The following is a 24629-nucleotide window of genomic DNA, read 5'->3' as shown; positions in this document are numbered from 1 at the left end:
AGCAAAACCGTTTGAGATATTTATTATCCATTCACAATTTAGCATATTTAATGTAGTTTCATCATGTTGAAAAAGTTTGGTACGAATAAAATAAATAGTTTAAGAGGAGTGGCTAAAAATTCAGAGGCTGATTTTGCAAAAAAATCCACATTCAGACCAAAATATCTGACTTCCTGATGGCCAGAGCTATTGAATGTAAATTAGAAAGTTGTCCGGCTTGATGAGAACAATATACAAACTATTTTTTCTTTACTGTAGTTAAAACTAACCCCCCCACTTTTGTCAAAAGCATGTTGAAAGTGACACACTTCCTGCTGCCAGTTGGTGGCGCTATAACTTTGACTCACAATAGCTACATCCATCTGATCGGCCTCTTACCACGAACACACTGCTGAAGTTTCATCAAGATCAGTTAATGTATGCAGAAGTTATTCCACTTCCGTGTTTCTCTTTTCTCGCCATAAATTCGATTCCTCGCCACAGCCAAACCGTTCGAGATATCAAAAATCCGTCCGCAATTTAGCATCCTCAATGTCTTGACTACATCCACACCGAGTTTGAAGGGGGCACGGTGAATTTTCTAGGAGGAGTATTTCACATTCCACAGCAAGCGTTTTCCAAACAACCCATAATAGCTGACTTCCTGTTGGGCTGGCGTAAAACTTGACCGGGGTAAAGTTGTTCGGCCCGATGAGATCTATATGTGTACTGAGTTTCATATTAATTCATGCGAGCGTGTTTGATATATGGATCAAGTTTTAGAACCCCGTTCAAGGGGGCGCTGTTGAGCCCCCCAGACACGCCCGGGTCCCAGCTTCAGCCCGGCCCTGATGGCCGTGGGTTCTGACCTGTGTGCAAAGTTTCAAGAGTTTTTGAGCACGTTAAGGACCCCAAAAGCCCCTGAAACCTTGATTAACAATATAAAAGCAATAGTCAAATCCCCCCCTCCCCTCACACACACACAGACACAGAGAGGGAGAGAAAATTCTTCAGAAAATCCACATTCAAACCAAAATATCTCTCTTCCTGTTGGTCAGAGATGGTTCATGTAAATTAGAAAGTTGTCCGTCTTGATGAGAACAATACACATACCAAGTTTTGTTGCTGTTGATAAAACTAACACCCCCACTTATGACTAAAGGTGGCGCTACTGAGCCCCTCACCACGCCCGTTTCTGAAACTTTGCACATGTCTACTGGATAATAAATGTGATGTGTCTGTCGAGTTTCATGCAATTTCAAGTATGTTAAGAGTCTCAAAAGCATAAAAAAAGAATATTAAAGTTTGATGCGTTGCCACGGCAACAGTATCTAAGATATCAATAATCCTTTCACAGGTTTACATCTGCCGTGTGTCTACATTGTACACATAAAGTTTGAAGCAAATCTGGTAAAAATAAGACAGTGATTTCAAAGCATTTTAATAGTGATGTACTTCCTGCTGCCTGTTGGTGGCGCTATAACTTTGACTCACAATAGTCACATCTGTGCGATCGGCCTCTTACAACGAACACACTGCTGAAGTTTCATCAAGATCAGTTAATGTATGCAGAAGTTATAACACACTTCCTGTTTCATTTTTTCGCCATAAATTCGTTTCCTCGCCACGGCCAAACCGTTCGAGATATCAAAAATCCGTCCGCAATTTAGCATCCTCAATGTCTTGACTTCATGCACACCGAGTTTGGAGGCGAATCGATGAATTCCCTAGGAGGAGTACATTAAATTCCACAGCATGCGTTTCCAAACAACCCTAAATAGCCGACTTCCTGTTGGGCTGGCGTAAAACTTAGAGCACGAAAGTTGTTCGGCCCGATGAGTTATATATGTGTACCGAGTTTCATATTTTTACATGCAAGCGTGTCTGATTTATGGACAAGTGTTCGGATCCCGTTCCAGGGGGCGCTGTCGAGCCCCCCTGCCACGCCCGGGTACCAGCTTCAGTCCGGCCCTGATGGCCGCGGGTTCTGACCTGTGTGCAAAATTTCAAGAGTTTTCGAGCATGTTAAGGGCCCCAAAAGTGGCCGAAAGGTTGACAAAATAATAATAATAATAATAATAATAATAATAATAATCCTACCGAAAACAATAGGGCCTTCGCCCTTTCAGGGCTTGGGCCCTAATAATAATAATAATAATCCTACCGAAAACAATAGGGCCTTCGCCCTTTCAGGGCTTGGGCCCTAATAATAATCCTACCGAAAACAATAGGGCCTTCGCCCTTTCAGGGCTTGGGCCCTAATAATAATAATCCTACCGAAAACAATAGGGCCTTCGCCCTTTCAGGGCTTGGGCCCTAATAATAATCCTTACGAAAACAATAGGGCCTCCGCCCTTTCAGGGCTTGGGCCCTAATAATAATCCTAACGAAAACAATAGGGCCTTCGCCCTTTCAGGGCTTGGGCCCTAATAATAATAATCCTACCGAAAACAATAGGGCCTTCGCCCTTTCAGGGCTTGGGCCCTAATAATAATAAAATATAGCTGCGAGCAGTGATTGCGGGCCCAAGCCGGTGGCACCGCCACCCTGGTGCCTTTAGTTACACTTAAGGCACCGGGGTGGCGGTGTCACCAGCTTGGGCCCTCCATCGCTGCTCGCAGTTATATTTATATATATATATATATATATATATATATATATATTATATTTTTTGGATGCTAAACTATTGTTTATTATAGGCTTTGTACTTCACTCACGTTCCAATATTGAAGGGATAACTTCACATGCTCTTCACATGCGCAAAAATGTGCTTGGAAACATCACAGTTGAGCAGTGATTTCTGTGAATAGTATGAATTGTACTACTGTCTATTTAAACAGAGCAGTGTAATTTTTATATGTTAGGTTGACTATTTTATTATTATATTTTATTAAGGCTATAATGAACAGGCTGCGATGTCAAGATTGCAATGCTGGAATGCACAATATGTTGTCGTTGTGTTTGTTTGTTTGTGTGTGTGTGTGTGTGTGTGTGTGTGTGTGTGTATGTGTGTGGCGCTGGCGCGATCGAACAGTGGAAACATAAAAATATAGGTTACTCCGTAATTTTGTTCATACAGGACATCATTTAAATTGCAATGTGTTTACTTATATTTATGTACACTCACAATAAAACACAACATTGTGCTTTTGTAAAAAAACATTCAAGCAATCCCACCCCTGAAATGGTGCTATTTTTAAAATGAAACTAAAATGCTCACGGCTGCATGGGCAATATGTGTCTACAGCGAGGAACGAGCAGAACAGAGTGAATGTTTTTTAGTTCATTCCTACTGGACGTCCATATTTCACTTTCGCTTTTAAGGTAGCGATTTAAAAGCCCCCGCCGCGCTGTCACACATCGATTAACCAGTGGGAAAAAATTCTCAGTCACATCGCTAATATATTTATATATAAATACAATATACAATGGGCCTACCTGATTTTGAACACAAGAGGGCAGTATAGCCCTATGCATGACTTTTTTTTTTTTACTAAATAGCGCATTCTGGTTCCTCCAAAAGTGGCAAAAAGGCAAAAAAATAATAATAATAAAAAAAATAAAACCAAAAATTCAGGGCTTGGGCCCTAATAATAATAATAATAATAATAATAATAATAAATAATCCTACCGAAAACAATAGGGCCTTCGCCCTTTCAGGGCTTGGGCCCTAATAATAATAATCCTAACGAAAACAATAGGGCCTTCGCCCCTTCAGGGCTTGGGCCCTAATAATAAATAATCCTACCGAAAACAATAGGGCCTTTGCCCTTTCAGGTCTTGGGCCCTAATAATAATCTTAACGAAAACAATAGGGCCTTCGCCCTTTCAGGGCTTGGGCCCTAATAATCTTAACGAAAACAATAGGGCCTTCGCCCTTTCAGGGCTTGGGCCCTAAAAATAAATAAATAATCCTTATGAAAACAATAGGGCCTTCGCCCTTTCAGGGCTTGGGCCCTAAAAATACAAATCTCAAGCTATTGGGACGAATCGAACAGATTTTTCAAATGAACACGCATCAGATATTTTGTATACATTTGCAATATTTACTGTAAAAAGATTTGAATGAACAAATATAGAACCATAATTGGAAAACTACTGTGAATGAAATATTCAACCAAATACAGTAAGAGTCGGTCAACATATTCTAATGCGGAATTTCTGCTCAGTTCAACGTGTATCGTATACATGGGAAAGAATATGGTCAATGAAAGAGCAGCACAGGTCTCATCAGAGGCTAATGTTCTTCTTGGCCTTCCTTCCCCTCCTTTTCCTCATTCACCTCTTCTCACTTGTATCATTGTCCAATTTGAACACTTTCTACTTGGTATTCAAAGCTAAAGAACTTATTTGTAGCCAATTTTATACATCTTATGATTCTAACATTTGCATTTTGCTTACTAGTTTTCACATGGTGATAATTGACCTGAGCTCAGGTTGTTGACATTTACAATAATTATTGAATGTAGTACTTCCTATGAGCACATGGTGTATAATTCTGAATTTCTGTTTATAGTGGGGAAAAAAAAACATGAATATTGTTTTGTGAAAATAGCCTTCCTTTTAGAATGCTTGCACACCACAACCCATTCTATTAGCCAAACAATTAAAAACTGTTTCACTAATTTGCATGATTTCCTTCGTATTCCAAACTATTCTTGGATCAAGGGCACAAAGAAGCACCCACAGTCTGCTCTTGAACAGGCAGTGGAGTCTATGGGAGCTCACCTGAGTGCATACACCTCTCGCGAACACACTGCTTATTACATGAAGACCCTTGCCAAGGACTTGCCTAAAGGTTAGAGAACAAACAACTGAACTATGAAATAGACCCATTTCTCAAACAGACACAATTTATTTATGCTAATGTATATTAAGATCTAAAATGGTATTTTAAGATCTTACTAATGATGTCTCTTTATTGTGTTGTTCCCTCTAGCGGTGGAGCTGTTGGCAGAAGTAGTGCAGAGCTCATCTTTGAGTGAGGCTGAGATGGAGCAGCAGAGGAATGTGGTGCTAAGAGAGCTGGAAGAGGTGGAAGGTAGCTTGCAGGATGTTTGCCTGGATCTGCTTCATGCTACTGCTTTCCAGGGTACTCCTCTGGGCCATAGTGTTCTTGGTCCCTCTGTCAATGCCAGGTATGCACACAGCTTTCAGGATGCAAGATATTGTATTTCATGTTTCAAATGCTTGACCCGTGTGTCATTCAGATTGAAAGACGTCATGTAAATACCTCAGTTGATCGGATTGAGCTTGATCCGAATTCATTTTTGATCGGATTGAAAGGTGTGTGTGTGTGTGTGCGTGTATGTGTGTAGACCTGAAATAATCCAATCAATAAGAAAAAAAACTGAGCATGTAAATGCTTGAATACAACTATCTTCTTAATCGGTTTAAAAAATACCTTGAGCACATGCGCAATGCTGTGATTTGTATATGTTTACAAGAGCCCTTTTATAATAAGATCTGTTTACATACGTTTGACTTTTTAAGAGCATGCATGTTTATTTATGCGTTACGAATTGGTCAGTGGAGGAGACTGATCATTTCCAAAATATTTGCAAAAAATCTCTTCTGACATATTTGTCAGCTTTCCTTTAAGGCATGTCATCAAGGGCAAAAAAAAAAAAAAACGATCATGCTCACGGTAGCTGCGGTGACATTTATCGGCTTCTCAATGCAGTGACGGGGGCACAGTGGTGAAGTTTTTTTTCCAAAATGCATAAATGGACACAAATGAAAATATGTCAAACTGCAAAGTTTAGAGTTCATATAAACAAAACTTTTAGTATCTGAAATCGGATTGGATTAATTCGGATTGATGAAAATAAGTGCATGTAAATATGGTTGTCAAATGAACCAGTACTATACCAGGTATATTCGATAGATGCTGCATTCAAATACTGTCATTCATGTTTGTTTGAGTGCTCTCTGAGCATCAAAGATTTCTATTTACAGCATGATTTAGCTTTGTAGCCAATCGCAATCATATCTGTTCAGACCGTGAACACAATGGCCTATCAGAGGAGCTAGTCAGTGTGTTAGAATCCACTTGTCACCACTGAAAACGTAAAAGTTTTTGTTCAACACGAGCCACACGCTGGCAAGTCTTTTCACTTTAACCAGCAAAGTGTAAAAACGATGTAAATGCGATATTCATTGTACAATTAAAAAAAGCTTTTTTTTATATATATATACACTGCTCAAAAAAATTAAAGGAACACTTTGAAAACACATCAGATCTCAATGGGGAAAAATATCATGCTGGATATCTATACTAATATGGACTGGGTAATGTGTTATGAACGAAAGGATGCCACATCGTTTGATGGAAATGAAAATGATCAACCTACAGAGGATTGAATTCAAAGACACCCCGGAAATCTAAGTGAAAAAATGATGCAGCAGGCTTGTCAGTTTTGCTGAAATTTCATTGCAGCAACTCAAAATGGTACTCAGTAGTTTGTATGGCCCCCACGTGCTTGTATGCATGCCTGACAACGTCGGGGCATGCTCCTAATGAGACGACGGATGGTGTCCTGGGGTATTTCCTCCCAGATCTGGACCAGCGCATCACTGAGCTCCTGGACAGTCTGAGGTGCAACCAGGTGATGTCAGATAGACTGAAACACAATGTCCCAGAGGTGTTCTATTGGATGTAGGTCAGGTGAGCGTGGTGGCCCTTCAATGGTAACATTCCTTCATCCTCCAGGAACTGCCTGCATGCTCTCGCCACATGAGGCCGGGCATTGTTGTGCACCAGGAGGAACCCAGGACCCACTGCACCAGCATAGGGTCTGACAATGGATCCAAGGATTTCATCCCGATACCTAATGGCAGTCAGGGTGCCATTGTCTAGCCTGCAGAGGTCTGTGCATCCCTCCATGGATATGCCTCCCCAGACCATCACTGACCCACCACCAAACCGGTCATGCTGAATGATGTTACAGGCAGCATAACATTCTCCACGGCTTCTCCAGACCCTTTCCTGTCTGTCACGTGCTCAGGGTGAACCTGCTCTCATTTGTGAATACCACAGGGCACCAGTGGCGGACCTGCCAATTCTGGTGTTCAATGGGAAATGCCAATCGAGCTCCCTGGTGCTGGGCAGTGAGCACAAGGCCCACTAGAGGACGTCGGGCCCTCAGGCCACCCTCATGAAGTCTGTTTCTGATTGTTTGGTCAGAGACATTCACACCAGTGGCCTGCTGGAGGTCATTTTGTAGGGCTCTGGCAGTGCTCATCATGTTCCTCCTCGCACAAAGGAGCAGATACCGGTCCTGCTGATGGGTTAAGGACCTTCTACGGCCCTGTCCAGCTCTCCTAGAGTAGCTGTCTGTCTTCCTGGAATCTCCTCCATGCTCTTGAGACTGTGCTGGGAGACACCGCAAACCTTCTGGCAATGGCATGTATTGATGAGCCATCCTGAAGGAGCTGGACTGCCTGCGCAACCTCTGTAGGGTCCAGGTATCGCCTCATGCTACCAGTAGTGACACTGACCCTAGCCAAATGCAAAACTGGTGAAAAACAGTCCGAAAAGATGAGTAGGGAAAAAATGTCAGTGGCCTCCACCTGTAAAACCATTCCTGTTTTGGGGGTTGTCTCACTGTTGCCCATCTAGTGCACCTGCTGTTAATGTCATTAACACTAAAGCAGCTGAAACTGATTACCAACCCCCTCTGTTACTTAACTGACCAGATCAATATCCCAGGAGTTTAACTGACTTGATGCTATTCTCTGATTAAAAAGCGTTCCCTTTATTTTTTTGAGCAGTGTATATAACAGGAGTTTCTGATAGTGCAGAATTCAGTGAACTTGCACTTTAGAGATTGACAGCCTTATTGATTATAAAGCTCTTCTCTTGCTTTGTTTATTACCCATTCACAATTTGAGTTTAGTTTAGTTTTCATGCTGCTTAGTACACTGCAAAGTTTCTGGATTGACAACCATATTTAAATGCGCAATTGAATCGAAAACTGCGATGAAGGACAGTGATAACCAAAGGATGACATGAAACAGGACAACATTATTAAAATTACTTAATTCAACGTTTTTGCTCTAGTACCAAGAACAACCCTACTTGTAAACATACCCAATGAAACATGTTCCTAAAGGAAATAATGTTTTTTTGTTTGTACTCTTGAATTTTCAAGGACACTAACTCGTAATGATTTGGTGGAATACATCAATAGCCATTATAAAGCTCCTCGCATGGTCCTGGCTACAGCTGGAGGTACTGCTCTTGAACTATTATCAAACTTGAAAAGCCACAGACAGCAAAGTTTATCGCTTAAATACTGTCTTTCTGTTCCGCTGTAGGAGTGAACCATGATGACCTTGTGGCTCTGGCTAAGCAGCATTTCAGTGGTGTTTCTTTTGAATACGAGGGTGATGCTGTACCTGTTCTGTCCCCATGCCGTTTCACTGGTAGTGAGGTATGAATTGCGTGTATGTGTGAGAGAGCCTCATTTTTTGCCATTACTTGACTTGCCGTTGGTCTGATCCTGTCTTGCTTTCAGATTCGTATGCGTGATGATGCAATGCCACTAGCACATGTTGCTATTGCTGTAGAGGGAGCTGGAGCTGCAAGTCCTGATATTGTGCCACTCATGGTTGCCAATTCCATTATTGGCAGCTATGACATCACATTCGGAGGTGGCAAGGTTAGTTTATTACATTGGTTAAACTTCTTTCTCCTTAACTTTTTTTTTTGCATGTATTGAGTAGAAGTATGATTCTAGGTACCTTGTGATTTGATTCTGATTAACTTAAGGGATTCTTGATTTCTCTTGCAATCTTTTGCAAGATGGCTCCTGGAAAATTCTAGTATGAGAGGCTTTCTTTCTGTTTTAATGAAATGCAGCATAGAGCAACCTTAAAACTTGGCCATTGTAAATCAGTTTGTCTCTTGATTTCTCCATGCACAGGAATGATATAACTGATGATTATTTTCATGCCGCTATACTATTTTGTCTAAATAGAAAAAAATTATAAAAATAAAAAACTTTTTATATTTTTATAGCTTTTTATATATTACGTGCTACCAGTGAATCTGGGCATCAACATTATAGTGCACAATATGAAAAAAAAATATTTCATATTTTTAAAGAATAAACTTGAGTTCGATGACAAAATTAATCTAAGGGTAAAAATAGGGAACATTAACATAATATCCAGTATTGACCAATGTATGTTCAATATCAGTACATTGTATTGTTATTGGCAACATGCAAAATAACTGATATGGTACCAATATAAAAGCCTGAGCTTTCAAATACTGTCATTGGCAACATGCAAAATAACTGATATGGTACCAATATAAAAGCCTGAGCTTTCAAATACTGTCAATTACATCATGAAATTGATGCCATTCAATGTCCATAACTTGTTAGTCTACTAGAAAAAGTAATTTGAGCGAAGCATTTTACTGAATACATTCAATATACTTTTACTTAACCTGTTAGTGATGTATTATGTTTATATTGTCATGAAAATGACATACAGACACCTTTTATAGTAGTATTTGTTATAGTTTTTATTTTACGTACCGTCTCTAGTTTAAACTCTAATGCCGGGCATAAACAATGGAAATAATTTTTAATTGTAAATTAGCTAAGCATGGTACAAATTGTAATTTATCAAGTAAAATGGTGGTTGCATTATGATCATGTCTTTATTTGTATGCTGTATACAGAACTTAAGCAGTCGTCTTGCTCGCCTGGCTGCAGAGCTGAACCTGTGTCACAGTTTCCAGGCTTTCCACTCTTCATACAGTGACACTGGACTGCTGGGTATTTATTTTGTTACAGACAAACATAAAATAGAGGACATGATGCATTGGGCTCAGAATGCCTGGTAAGTCACTGGCATGCCTTCAGCTATTCCTGACAGTATATACAATTGTCATCTGATGTGTTATAGTCCTATTTGAGGTGATTAATACGTGCTGTTGATGTTTCTGTATTACAGGATGAATTTGTGCACCACAGTGACTGAGAGTGATGTGGCTCGAGCCAAAAATGCTTTGAAAGCTAGCTTAGTGGGACAACTCAATGGTAATAAACTCAAACATACTCATTACCCATGCACATTCTATACATTCTCTCTCTTTGCATCAAATCTATGTATTTAGCACAGATTCAGTTGTATTTTAGTACAAGTGTGGGTATCTGCAGGTTGGAGTAATGAGCGTGATGATGTGGAGAATTTTTATCATTGGTCTTAAAAGCTGTCTGTCAGGGTGTGGGGTAGGGTTAGGTTTTTTTTTCTGTAGCAGTTCACTTTTTGGCACGACCTTTAAGGTCCTTGCACACTGAGTCCGAAATTTTCGCACGTTAAAAAATAAATATGACCTCACGTTGTTTCAATCATGTTTGCACACTGCCTCCGAAACTTTCGCCAAAAAATAATTCGGATCGGGTTCGTTTTTTACATTTTTATTTTTTATTTCGTTTTTCGCATCCGTAGCAAGCATTTAGAGAGGTGTTTTGACAATTCAGAGCCACCGAATGACGAATATGAAAAAACGCATACCAAAATTTTGGACTCCGACCTGCAGCTATCCCTTGTCTCTTTTAGTACGGTGATCATTTTGTGTTTTTTTAAAGGTACACTATGTAACTTTTTTCCATCTAGCGGTTAAAAAACAAAACTGCATGCATTTTGCGGAAAAAACATTTTGGTTGTGCTTCAGCTCTGCGTGACTGCAGATGATTATGGTTATCCTACTGTTCATTAAAACATTAACTACTAGGCCTTTAGAGATATAACCAGTTTAGATGGAAAGGATCTCAAGCTGACTCGCTCAAGACATTACTTTAGCCTACACCCATTAATAGACAGTGCATCCTTGAAAATAAATTCCAGCACAGCGCTACAACCATCAAAATGAAATGACTTCACAATAGATAATGCTTTACAATCAACTCTGTTAGAGAGCTACATATGGTAATGTAGAATATAATCTGTGAAATAAAATACCTTACTTGCAAAACAGCATCTCCGTTTCACAACGTGTACAACATTTTAAATTCCTCAGTTCTTGCCATCTCTGAAAAGCCAAACCAATGTTGATTCATGTTTTATTATAAAATCTGTCATGTTCTCTTCTGTCCTGCAGACTAACCTATGCCACTCCCACATCACATAACTATCAAAGTACCTGTTTGGCATCTCAGAGTCAAGACAGCTGCCTTCTAAAAATCAGCATCCTTAGAGACAATTTGTACAACTTGTAATGTCAGTGGAGAAAGTCATAGTTCATCGTAATATAAATAATTTACATAATTCACCCGCTATATTGATACATTTAGCAATATTGTAACACATAGTAATTTGTAATTGTACCTTAACTGGTCAAGAACAAAACAAAAAAATAAAACAGAAATGGCATTGTTATTGGCAGATAACAGATTACTGTATCTATCTATATTGGAAATAAAAAATGGTATCGAGCCATCCTTACTACTAATATGACAAGCACATTAGTTTTACTCAAGCTATAGCAAGTATTTGTGTGAAAAAATACCTTTTTATTTTTTTTTATTTTTTTTTTAACCAAGTTAGTCTCATGTCACTCTGAGGATTATTTCAAAATCTAATCTGCATTGTAGTTGGGCTTGTTTCATTGTGATTGTCTGATATTATAACATGTAATCGCTTACTACTACTTGACACATAATCCGAATATTTAAAACTGAATATCTTTACTTATTATCGCTGTTGAAACAAGCCCAAAGACAACGTAACACGTTGCCTCACAGTGTGACGTAACCTAACGTAATCTTTGCAAAACACACGCTTTTCTTTTTGGTCAAATACTGTACACGCAAGTAATTTCTGGTGCTCACATGTATTCTATAACTAATTTTCAGTTAAGGTATTGGAGAAAATTTTTTTTTTTATCCATTGTCCAATAATATATTATGTGCACCAACAGTAGGGCTAGTAATACAGATTCTTCACTTTTTTTTTTTTTAAACTAATAATAATTATAATATATACATTTCCCCTTTCTATCAGACTACTTCTATCTATAATATCCTTCTTTCTGTTCTCAGGAACTACACCTGTTTGTGATGACATTGGCAGGCACATATTAAATTATGGTCGCCGCATCCCATTGGCAGAGTGGGATGCCAGAATTGAGGTAAATTGTCCACGTTAACAATCCCACAGTGGATGAGTGACTGCACTGTTTGAGGTTAATTTGCCATTTTGTTTTTGTCTTGCTAGGCTGTGACTCCCAGGATTGTCCGTGATGTCTGCTCTAAATACATCTATGACAAATGCCCAGCTGTGTCTGCAGTCGGTGAGTCCATTTATTTTTATATTTAATATAAATTTTTATATTTTTTGCAATTCTACATTGAAATGAATAAATGTGTGCTGCTTTTTTATATTAGCATGTCATATAACTGATGTCATATAAATGTCTGCATATATATGTTTTTTATTTTACCATCTGCTCTCATGATTCCTGAACTTTTTGTTCTAAACTTAATCAATAGATACCATTTAGCTTACCATTTCGATGATCAGATTAATCAATTTCTAATCATTAACATCCCTAATATGGTTATTTTCTGGATCTAGCTGCAGCTTATTTATGGACAGTTGGTCCAATGATTAATTCTGCTATCATAATTTAATAGATAGAAATTGCTACACATCCAACCCAAATGCTGTGGTATTGAAATTAGTATTAAGAGTCATGAAAATTCACTTGTATTTTTTTTGTTTTGTAACCTTTCATACTTTTCTTTCTCTATGCAGGTCCAGTAGAGCAGCTGCCAGATTATAACAGAATGAGAAGTGCTATGTACTGGCTCCGATTTTAAATGTTCCTTGGGCTGTCAGCTCTGCAATTTTTGTCCTCTCGTCGTATCCATACCCTTATCTTGTATGAATTTGATGGGTAGCATAGTTGTCATCTCTTTCCAAAGCTCAGATGAAGAGGAATAATTTGGTACATATACATCTGGAATGTCCGACATGGGGCAGAGCTATTTATGAATTTGTGGTTTTATTTGTCCTTTTTGTATATAGCAATAGCTCTCAAACCAACTTCAAATAAAACCCTGTCACATCTAGTGTTTGATTTGTTTCAGTTGCTTCATGAAAAAGTAACTCATTCAGCTTCTAAATGGGTTGTAAACTTATTTGTGGGTTAAGGAGAGAAGGGAAGGTGTATTTGTTAAAGAAATAGTTAAAGAATATAGGACGTTTACATGACAGCTTTTAAAATATTTTAAGGATGATTGATTATTTTTGCTACTATCAACATACACAAGCACACATACCATTTAAGTTTTGCATTGGGGAGCATTCTGTCAATCTAGTGATTGTTAAAGGAGCTACAGTTCAAAAAATCAGATACATTAAGCAAACTTGTCCACACATATTTTATTGTACAGGGACTGCAATATTTGATGTGACAGAAATGGAGTGACGTAATCAAATATTTGTGCAACCGCAGATTACACAATCTGTAAAGCAAACACTTTGACTTTATCAATTTATTTAAATAGTTCATTCTAAACTTAGCCCAATTTAACAGCGAATCCACAAGGTAACGCTTTAAAAACAATGGATTTAAGATCAACAGTTGACTTGGTCTCAGGAGGTCTGGTCCATGTTTACTACTTTTTTCCTCAGAGTAAGGAAAGTTAAACATGTATAACTTTGAAAAAAATTAGAACTGCTTCTCTATCATCAACCACACTATAGCCTGCCACATACGAAATTGAGTCAAAACCAGTGACTGCTTTTTATATAGAACTAGTTTATGACTCAATTTTGCATTTATGCATCATAAAACATTCTAATATTTTTAAAACCAAAATCTAATCAATTCAGCAAGCTTGGGTGTAAGGATTACACACAAATACATGTGAAGGGCAGTTGATTTACAATAAATAAAGGTACAGAATGTCTGGGACAGCAAAAGCACCAGGATCTGTCTCTCACGTTCAAAATTTACTAATACTATAAAACTCTCTGTAATCATAATTCTGTCACAGCAGCATTATTTCCAGCAAACAACGATGTTCGGATCATTCTCCAAACGCTCATCTAACTCCCTGTAACTCATCCCTGAAAATGCATGAAAGGAATAATGTCACTGGTTTAAAGGAAATTTCATGTGAAAAGCAATAACATAGCCAACTTAATACTTGCCTGTTTTGCAACAGATTTCATCATAACTATGGCAACCAGTGTAAAGTCTCGGTGGACGACTCCTATCATCTCTAACAACCTTGACTGGATACTTCTGCAGGCGCCGAATCAGACCTTTCATCAAGCCAAACTGAATCAACTTCCTGCAACAACAACATGAATAAAAGAAAAAAAAAGTAGAATATTTTATATAGCAAATTTACTTACAGCTCAAACTGGTACTTAACCAACAGCTAAATGAGCCAAAAACATTCTTAATATATAATCTTTATATATTGTTCTTCTGTAGTACAGAAAACAATACTAGCATGCCTTATTAGTTGCATGTTAATTTGGGGAATTTAAGCGTGAACCACAATCAAATTCAAATGGCCTTGCCTTTCATCCACCCTCTGTAGCTGGTGAGAATAGCGGGAACAGAGGTCACGCACAGTTGTACCTGGGGTCAAACCACAATACAACTGGAACACATCCCTGAGACTTGTCCTCTGGCCTGGTAACATAGTAAAATGTCTACTGTGAACTAAAACATTTCAATCTCATACACATACATGTATATTTACAATCTCTGTACTTGCTCACCTAGCTTACTGACGTAATGTAGACACTCTTCCTGAAGGCACTTCTTATCTATCAAGTTTTGTACTTTAGGTGTTGTGCAGTAAACATTTGAGTACTGTAGAATATGGAAACCAAAAACCAAAGTAAGAAAAATAATTTAGAATAAAATTTAGAATAAACAACAAAAACTTACCTGAAATATGGATACCAGAGTTACCACTTCATAATACCTGTGAAACAGTACCATTGTTCAGTCCATTACTCTTTAGCTGCTATTACATGTAAGAAATGTGTAGTTTTTGCAACACAACTATTGTAATGATCTATTAATGGTTTTAGTGCATTTCATTTTTACAACTTCATCAGGTGCTAGATTTTCATGCATTCATCATTGTATCATTCATCAGTGATGTCGAGGTATTTCCAAATTTCAAGAATAATCTGGGTTAAATACAACATGAACTCTGTCAGCAGCATCTATGGCATGCATTTGTACCAGAGTTTAAAAGCAGAAATGGCAAAATGCAAAGCAAAACCAAAGGTGCCAGAAATGTTTTGTATTTTTTTGATTTCCTTATCTACACTCCACTCCACATTTTACACTTTCTCCTCCGCGTTCACTGGAGAGAAATTTTGCACCAGGCTCGAGCCATGAATGTGTTGTCCCAATATCAATGATTATCAAAAAACATGTTAAACTTTGAATTTAGCATAGCTACGCTGGGCCAAATTGAAAGTGGCTGTGCCATGGTGATTTAAATGGTAATAAAAATTTAGAATCATAAAGATGGCCCTATGAGGGGAGATTTATATCTGATAACATATAGCCACTTAAGGGGTGAGCAATTTTAATTAAACTTAATGTTAATGAAACTAATATGAGAAAAATAACCCTGCTAGTTATTATTAATAATGCATTAGTGTTTTTGGAAAAGAAACATCTTTCGTAATTTTACATGTAAATGGGAACTGCCATTTAAGCTGCGCGAGATGAACAGTCAAACACTAGTAAACTGAAGCGCTTTGGAAGAGGATTCACTAACTCAACCAATCACATCTTATAAGAGATTAATCAGAGTTCTACTACTGGGCTGTTGAATGCTTGAATCTGACTGGTTGACAAACGTTCTAAGGTGTGCAATTATTTTCAGGGAAATGTACGGTTTTAAAAGTAGTTCCAGGCAGGTCTTGATCGCATTACAGTTCCGTATCACTTCTCCAAATGATTTCAGTTATTTCAAAGGTCCTTACAGCTTGCAAAAGAACAAAAACCCACAACAACACTGACCAAGCAAATAAATGTTTTTTTTGCCACAAAATTACATTTTATTATGTGCGGAAAGCACATACTCAATTTCTCCCACTTGGACGATTTTATCAGTAAAATAGTTTAACAATTTAAAAGCTTCATGAATTTCTCATTAGCGAGGTAATAACGGCTATGTTCTTGGAGCAGATAAATTTACAGTTTTGCTATTAGTAGAGATGCTGCTTCCGTTGAGAGTAAAAATGGAAAAGTTTTATGTACAGATGACAACTTTATCAAAACGATCCCCATTCACATGGATCCGCAAAATAAACAAGGATATCTGGGTGCATCTATTTTTTGATTTTACAGCAAAAAGTTGCTGCTTTATAAGAGAAATCAGAGAACAAATTCAGTCTATGGCACTTCTCATTCATTTCTATGGTTTCTGCAAACAGTGAAGGTTCTGCCCCCTGGAAGTCACATTTGTGGAATTTATTAACGAGACAATCTTGACATATGTGGCAGATAAATGCAAGTGCTCCTCCAAACATGAATCAGCACTGTGTATGCGCACATATTTCATGTCCTCTTCAAATGAATTATTTATGTGCAAATAAGGAGACTGACACAACGCTATGACTGACTGATCATGAATGGAATGACATGAATTATTCTGATATACAGAAGACAATGATGCAAACCGAAAATTCAAAGAAGATTGGAGGAAAAAACTATGCCTTTATTCTTTCTGTTAAACTGATGTGTTATTTGTTCAGAGTGCTTGTAAACATAATGAAAATATTATTAAAATGTGCTTCCTCATTTTTCATATAGACCAATAGCTCTGGATAGTTATAATGCTTATTTGTTGATATTTCTAAGAATAATTTATCAAAATGTATTTGATTTGTTAATGATAGTTTTTAGTAGTCTAATGATTTTTTTTTTTGTGATTTTGTTGTTATAGGATTATATTTTTTTTAATTTATCAAAGTGCACCTAGCTATGTTGTTTGTTTGTCTCTGCTCATATTAATATTCACATTAATATTCATTTGTTTGTATAATGAGTGTGTATGTTTACTATGTTTAATTGGTTGTTGTCTCCTCTCTTCCCACTCCCTATACTCCCACTTTTCCACAGCTTTACACACCCATTTCTGGAGTCTTTTTTCAAATCTGAGGTGTGAATGACAAATGATAAAACGGGGGTTTTATGACACTTTAAAGATATTTTTGTTTACTTATGTACTTTTATTATACTTTTTCCTAAATAAAAACTGCACTGAGCCAAAGCCATCAGAAAACAAATGGAGTAGAGAGTTAATCTGTATTTAACACAGAATATTCTTCTTAAGTTATTATTGAGATAATGACCGCAGCTCAAAACAGGAATAATATCATACTTACAATAAATTCTGAACAGCAATCCGCACCAAATTAAGCTCAACATCGGCCTCAGCAGAGATCTTTTGAATGTGTCGATACCCATCTACAAAGGGTAGGATCTGCAAACAAAGTAATCAAAATAATTATAAAAAATTATATAAATGAAATATTTCTGGCAACAAATTATATTTGAAGACAGTATGCCAAATAAAATAATATTATACCTGTATCACACTGCAAGTGAGTGGCACACAAAACAATGGCTATGGTCAGTATTACTAACTAAATTTTTGTGAAATCTTATTTGTAATATATCTAAATTGTAAAATCAAACCTTGTTGTATAACCAAACCTTAAGTGTTATAAACTGCTCAGATTAGTCTTGTTTCAGTCACACTGTGATAAAAAGTACAGTGTAATGTGACAGTGTGTTACTTTCTCCAAGCCGGACAATAGAACTATTTCAAACAATGGATACATTTTTCTTCTTTTTTTGTTTTCAGACATACTCCATAACAAAACACACTACAATACAAAATGCAGATTTTATGAAATTTATCATTTCTCCTGCTTCCAATGTGAACACTCTTGTATGGAAGTTTGTTTACGCCACAGAATAAAACATTTTAAAAGATAATTGCAACTTTTTCTCTCACAATTGCGAGTTTAAATCTCGCAATTCTGACAATTCTGACAGAATTGCGAGATATAAAGTCAGAATTGCATGATATAAACTCGCAATTGCATGTTATAAAGTCAGAATTGCAAGATATAAAGTCGCAATTGCGAGAAATAAACTCGCAATTCTGACTTTTTATCTCGCAATTGCGAGTTTATATTTCGCAATTCTTACTTTATAACATGCAATTGCGAGTTTATATCATGAAATTCTGAGAAATAAAGTCAGAATTGCGAGATTTAAACTCGCAATTGTGAGATAAAAAGTCGCAATTATCTTTTAAAATGTTTTATTCTGTGGCATAAACAAGCTTCCATAGCTTGTTTCCATAATAAAAATTGTTTTCCGCAATTCTGAGGGAAAAAAAGCCAGAATTGCGAGTTCATTTCTCGCAATTGTGACTTTATATTGCGCAATTCTGACTTTATAACTCACAATTCTGACTTTATATCACGCAATTCTGAGATAAAAAGTCAGAATTGTAAGATAAAAAGTCGCAATTACCTTTTTTATTTTTTATTCTGTGGCGGAAACAAGCTCTTGTTTGTTAACATGGGTGGCAAAAACAACAACAAAAACACCACGCTGCTCATGCATCACTAAAGGGCCCTACACACCCGGACGAATATCGGCGCGCGTTATTCGCCAGCGTTTTTCAACGCGTTTTTTGTGTTCACACCCAAGCGATTTTCACTGACGATGAGCCGAGTGAACATGCAAATTCATTCCCTGACATTAGATGGCGCTTAATGTAAAACAGAAACCACTCCAAAACAGTTCTCTTTTATCAAGATTTTTGTAGTCGCTGTCGCGTTTGTCATATAGTTCTTTATGTTCCGACACCAACGAGACCAGCAGCTCTACATTCATATTGCCTTGCATCTTCCTCGTCTTATTTCTTCCCGGCAGTGTAGGCGCTACTTGGCGTATATCTTCTTCGCCGTTACGTATGTGTGCTCGGCAAGACCGTTTTGTGTTTGAGCGCCCCCAAGTTGTGTTTTACTGTAACTTCAGAAGCTCCAGACACGTGAGCAAAAGCGCCAATCTCATTGGTCGGATAGTTTTTGACGCGGCGCGTCAAACCAAAAAAACGAACCCGAGGCGTTTTTTAAAAAATGACGCTTTTACGCGTGCCGTTTTTCGCGCCGGTGTGCACACTCACATTAGCGCCCTTTGTTTAGTCACGAGGCGTTAAACGTCGGCGAATATCGCGCGCAAAATTCGTCCCGGTGTGAACAGGCCTTAACACGTGCAATAAATCATAAGTCTGATTTACTTTTTTTTTTTTTTTAAGTCAAATAAAGACAGTAAACAGTGGGGAAGATTTTTTGTAGACCTGTTGTGTGGTGAGATCCCATTGTGACTTTATAAAGTGTTCTTTATTCTTGGTAAATACTGGTACATCATACTCCTGAACAACCTGAGGATCTTTCCTCTGTTCAATTAGCTTCAAGTGGATGGTGTTAGAGTCATCTGTTATGAGAGAGGGAGATAGGGTGATTATAAAAATGGCGAGAATCACTGACAGGGAAACAGAGAGATAGAAAATACATATATAACCAATAGGTAGGGTGCAGGCTCCTGTAACATTAAGTTCCTCAAGAAGTGTGGACAGGATAGGCAACAGCTTCTGTTTACTCTCCTCGTTTGAAATGAATCCACTCTCAAGCTAATCAAAACATTTTATGAAATGGTTAAGTGTTAGACCAACTTTTGAAGTACAGAAACTATAACAGAAATGCATATTAAATGATTTTTTACCTCCAGAGTTGTGAGGTAGCCGGACAGTTTTTTGACAATAGGTTCTAAAGCACATGTTTTTGTCCTGGCATCACAGACTAAACCCAAATTGAAGAGCAAGGCATTCCGGCTGTACTTCTTATGCTCAATGCACACTGGACAGCCAATCAGTTTCTTCTCCATGGCAGTCCTTAATCAGTTACACATATAAAACACAACCAGGTCTTTATCATTAACTCTAAAAGTCAATTTACACCAAATGTAAAAATCACAGATGTAAGGTGTATTTAAACCAATAGAGAAACCAGGAAAACACACACACACACACACGTCAGGTTCAATGGTTGCAGCTAAATACATTTAAAGCAAATCAGTTTACTTGTCAGTCAGTTTAATTCATAATTCATAATGTCCCCAAGTGGGGACAATTTTTAACCATGGAAGTAAAGCTCCAATATACATGAATGAGGAAAGACTGAAATCTGAAAACAATGGATTCAGAATTTATTGCTAAGCTTGAAAGATTAATGTACAGTAGTTTGAGTAACTTGAGATGACTTCTGCTGTTGAACCTTAAACATGCAAATTATCCCTTATGTTTTTGCCATACTAGGATAATTGTCTTATTGAAATGTGGATGTTGCCACCTAAGTAGTTTTTGTAAACATTTAGTAATTTACAAAATATTTTTGTAAATGGTCTGTGTGTGTGTATATACACTGACCTAAAGGATTATTAGGAACACCATACTAATACTGTGTTTGACCCCCTTTCGCCTTCAGAACTGCCTTAATTCTATGTGGCATTGATTCAACAAGGTGCTGAAAGCATTCTTTAGAAATGTTGGCCCATATTGATAGGATAGCATCTTGCAGTTGATGGAGATTTGTGGGATGCACATCCAGGGCACGAAGCTCCAGTTCCACCACATCCCAAAGATGCTCTATTGGGTTGAGATCTGGTGACTGTGGGGGCCATTTTAGTACAGTGAACTCATTGTCATGTTCAAGAAACCAATTTGAAATGATTCGAGCTTTGTGACATGGTGCATTATCCTGCTGGAAGTAGCCATCAGAGGATGGGTACATGGTGGTCATAAAGGGATGGACATGGTCAGAAACAATGCTCAGGTAGGCCGTGGCATTTAAACGATGCCCAATTGGCACTAAGGGGCCTAAAGTGTGCCAAGAAAACATCCCCCATATCATTACACCACCACCACCAGCCTGCACAGTGGTAACAAGGCATGATGGATCCATGTTCTCATTCTGTTTACGCCAAATTCTGACTCTACCATCTTAATGTCTCAACAGAAATCGAGACTCATCAGACCAGGCAACATTTTTCCAGTCTTCAACTGTCCAATTTTGGTGAGCTCGTGCAAATTGTAGCCTCTTTTTCCTATTTGTAGTGGAGATGAGTGGTACCCGGTGGGGTCTTCTGCTGTTGTAGCCCATCCGCCTCAAGGTTGTGCGTGTTGTGGCTTCACAAATGTTTTGCTGCATACCTCGGTTGTAACGACTGGTTATTTCAGTCAAAGTTGCTCTTCTATCAGCTTGAATCAGTCGGCCCATTCTCCTCTGACCTCTAGCATCAACAAGGCATTTTCGCCCACTGGACTGCCGCATACTGGATGTTTTTCCCTTTTCACACCATTCTTTGTAAACCCTAGAAATGTTTGTGCGTGAAAATCCCAGTAACTGAGCAGATTGTGAAATACTCAGACCGGCCCGTCTGGCACCAACAACCATGCCACGCTCAAAATTGCTTAAATCACCTTTCTTTCCCATTCTGACATTCAGTTTGGAGTTCAGGAGATTGTCTTGACCAGGACCACACCCCTAAATGCATTGAAGCAACTGCCATGTGATTGGTTGATTAGATAATTGCATTAATGAGAAATTGAACAGGTGTTCCTAATAATCTTTTAGGTGAGTGTGTGTATATATATATACCATTTATACAAATATTTATTATTGAACATTTGCTTGTGGATTTTCTCTTTTTGAGTATGCACTTTTTCGTTGCTTAACGCAATAAAAAATATATATATATATTTTTTTAAATTAAACTTACTAATTAAATTTTAGATCCACTGAAGCAAATAAAAAAAAATCAAAAGCCTCTACTTCTTGTTTTTTGACAAGAAAACAAGCAGTACGTTCAAACTATTTTAACGTTTTATTTTTTAATGTGGAGCATGTTCGATGAAGACAAGTCATAACGGAGTCTGGTCTAGTTTAAGAAATTATTTTTAAAACGCACAAGCATATAGCGGATAGTTTTTAGTTTATTGATGTTTGTGCTCTAAAACAGTCTAAAACAACAATGCAAATACAAATAAAATTGCAAGTGCAGCAATGAGATGACTTAAGTAAAGTTTAGTACGTACACGGTTATGAGCTTGTTCTGCAGTTCAGGTTTGGTGATGATGTACACCTGCACAGTATCAAAAAGTTCCCTCGAAATATATTCTTCCGGAACCTTCGATCAAACACAAATTGTATATAATTTGTTCCAATATAACCGGATAAACATTAATTTGCTTGTATGCATAATGGCAGTCTCGTTTGCAAACACAAAACCAGGCTGTAAAACATGCTGTAACGTTACTTATTCTGTTTCGCTCAAAAATATTTATTTCTATGATGTTACCTGATATGTGATCTTTGGTCCTAACGTTGGATGAAATTCACTGAAAAATATACAATCTATTCGTCTGTATGTACCCATGTTCAGTAATGTTGATGTACTCTTCTTCAGTGTGTTCACGGAAGGGTAACAAAATAACAAAATAGGTGCATACCGCCACCTACTGTGCTCCTCCGCCACTGATTTCTGTTTATATACTGTCAGAGCCTGTCTACGGAGAGCCTGCCCACTCAAGTCCTATTGTACCGAATTTTGGTTGTAGTTCCACCAGAGTTCCACTGGGGGCGATCGCCATGAGTGCAAAATGAATGGGAGTCAATGGGGCTAGACGGCTAAATTTGTCTCTTTCACCCGATTGCCGTTGAGAAATCTCAGATCTGATTGTAGATTTTGCAAATTCAACATGGGTTTTAGGTCGAAAGTTGAATGAACAAGTACTTATGTTGTTTTGATTTCTTACAGGTTGAGTTGTTGTTGCCCATAACACGCTAGCATTCTGCTAATGACGTCAGCATTCTGACGTCATTGACATTTTGAAAGACTTTTTTAAGCAAATAAGTGACTCTAAAAAACCTAACACCCAGCAATGTGTAATTTCTTTGCATCTCCTTTCGAATACAACATTCAAATTACTAGACAAAAAATTATATCCTGAGAAAAGTGGATTTTCAGAGGTATACCGCCATTGACCTCCATTCATTCTGCACTCTCCTGTGAGCGCCCTCATGTGGAATCAGAGTGCAACTGCAACCAGTTCACAAGCCGGAAGTGTAGTGAGAGTGAAACTTCTCGCCTTATTAGACATTCTCTGATACTGTCTAATTTCTACTTGCACAACTACTTCTTCTTCTTGCTTTTTTACGGCGGATCGCAGACATATATGCATTACCGCCACCTATCTTAGAAATTGACCATTGACACTTTCCTTACCGACATAAATTCCCCTTATTTACCCGCATAGAGGCTTCATAGAATTTCATCCGGCGCTGCGTGTTCAGCTCCTCCGTCCACTCTCAGCCCCCATGACATGAAAAAAAAAAAATAATCTCATTTAAATACGCTTATTTAACCCAGTATTTCCCAAATATTCTACCATTAAATTTATTATACTCCTATCTGACTTTAATACATTTTGAATTGTAAACTTAACTCATATAGGCCTATTATTTAATTCCTCCTTCAACTCTTTCCTTTCAACATTTTATCTCCTACAGTGCATTAATACATGCTCAACTGTTTCACTAACTTCACATACCTCACATAAACCTGTTGGATGCTTACTTATTAAGTGCAATGTACTATTCAATCTTGTATGCCCCAATCTTAATCTTGTAATCATATTCTCTTCATACCTACTCCTACCTGATATTCTTCCCTTACCCACTGTTGACTGTATTTGATGCATATGTCTACCTTTTATTTCATTATCCCAATATTGCTGCCATATTTTCAAAATATTCTTTTTAATAATTTACTTAATTTCTGACCTACTAAATAAAATCTGTATATCTACTATTTCTCGTTCTATTGCCTTTTTTGCTAATGCATCAGCCTCCTCATTACCTCTCAACCCAATATGTGCTGGAACCCACAAAAACTGTACCTCTAAACTAGCTTGTTTGATTGAATATAATTCTTGAATTATCTCTATTACCATATCCTGTCTTGTTTCTGACTTCATCTCCTTCAAACTTATTAGAGCTGAACTACAATCTGAACATATTACTGCCTTAGATATTTTAACTTCCCTAATCCACCTTATTGCCATAATTATTGCAAACATCTCTCCAGTATACACCGATAAACAATCTGATATCCTTTTATTCTTATACACGTTAACCTTTGGAATAATGAATGCAGAACCCACATGACCAGTTTTTGAATCTTTTGAAGCATCTGTAAAAATGTGCATATATTCCCCATATCTCGACCCAATATACTCCCTTACATTATATACTTCTGTTTGATATGAACCCTCCCTTTGTCTTTTTTCTAATACTTCTGGTTGGGGCATAACCCATAATGGTACTGGAGATAAAGGAATTATTGGAGCATATCCAACCTCCTCAACTAATTTCCCCACACTCCATCCAAAACTATTACACTCTCTCTTCTCATGTTCCCAACTAGGACTCATTAAGTGTGCTTGCTGAAAGCAGCACACTTCCCAGTAAACACAGAACGTTCCCCTAACGTTCCCATA

The 24629-nt window shown here is 37.7% G+C and overlaps 2 protein-coding genes across 3 annotated transcripts; one reads left to right on the top strand and one right to left on the bottom strand.

Moving 5' to 3' along the window:
- Nucleotides 1-4449: 4449 nt before the first annotated feature.
- Nucleotides 4450-13071, top strand: LOC307154118 (cytochrome b-c1 complex subunit 1, mitochondrial-like). The gene is made up of 10 exons (XM_079898892.1): nt 4450-4777; nt 4919-5117; nt 8133-8212; nt 8299-8414; nt 8499-8642; nt 9674-9834; nt 9949-10034; nt 12039-12127; nt 12214-12289; nt 12754-13071. Exons 1-10 carry the CDS (start codon nt 4465-4467, stop codon nt 12816-12818), a joined length of 1329 nt encoding a protein of 442 aa, XP_079755018.1. The 5' UTR covers nt 4450-4464; the 3' UTR covers nt 12819-13071.
- A 292-nt stretch (nt 13072-13363) lies between these two features.
- On the bottom strand, nt 13364-22588 carry LOC307154119 (GATOR1 complex protein NPRL2-like). Of its 2 annotated transcripts, XM_079898894.1 has the most exons (11): nt 22430-22588; nt 22167-22258; nt 19796-19964; nt 19595-19703; nt 19371-19507; nt 17377-17474; nt 14912-14948; nt 14740-14833; nt 14536-14650; nt 14158-14300; nt 13364-14073 (listed from the first exon to the last, which is right to left on the bottom strand). In XM_079898894.1, exons 1-11 carry the CDS (start codon nt 22505-22507, stop codon nt 14006-14008), a joined length of 1140 nt encoding a protein of 379 aa, XP_079755020.1. In that variant the 5' UTR covers nt 22508-22588; the 3' UTR covers nt 13364-14005. The 2 variants fall into 2 exon arrangements, with proteins under 2 accessions (XP_079755020.1, XP_079755019.1); XM_079898893.1 differs by lacking the exon at nt 22167-22258 and having other exon boundaries at nt 22430-22557.
- Between the last annotated feature and the right edge of the window lie 2041 nt (nt 22589-24629).

Source organism: Squalius cephalus (genome assembly GCF_949319135.1).
Source record: "Squalius cephalus genome assembly, contig: scaffold_70, whole genome shotgun sequence".
Taxonomy (NCBI): Eukaryota; Metazoa; Chordata; class Actinopteri; order Cypriniformes; family Leuciscidae; genus Squalius; species Squalius cephalus.
The sequence above is the reverse complement of the archived record's forward strand: the minus strand, read 5'-3'. Positions and strand labels throughout refer to the sequence as shown.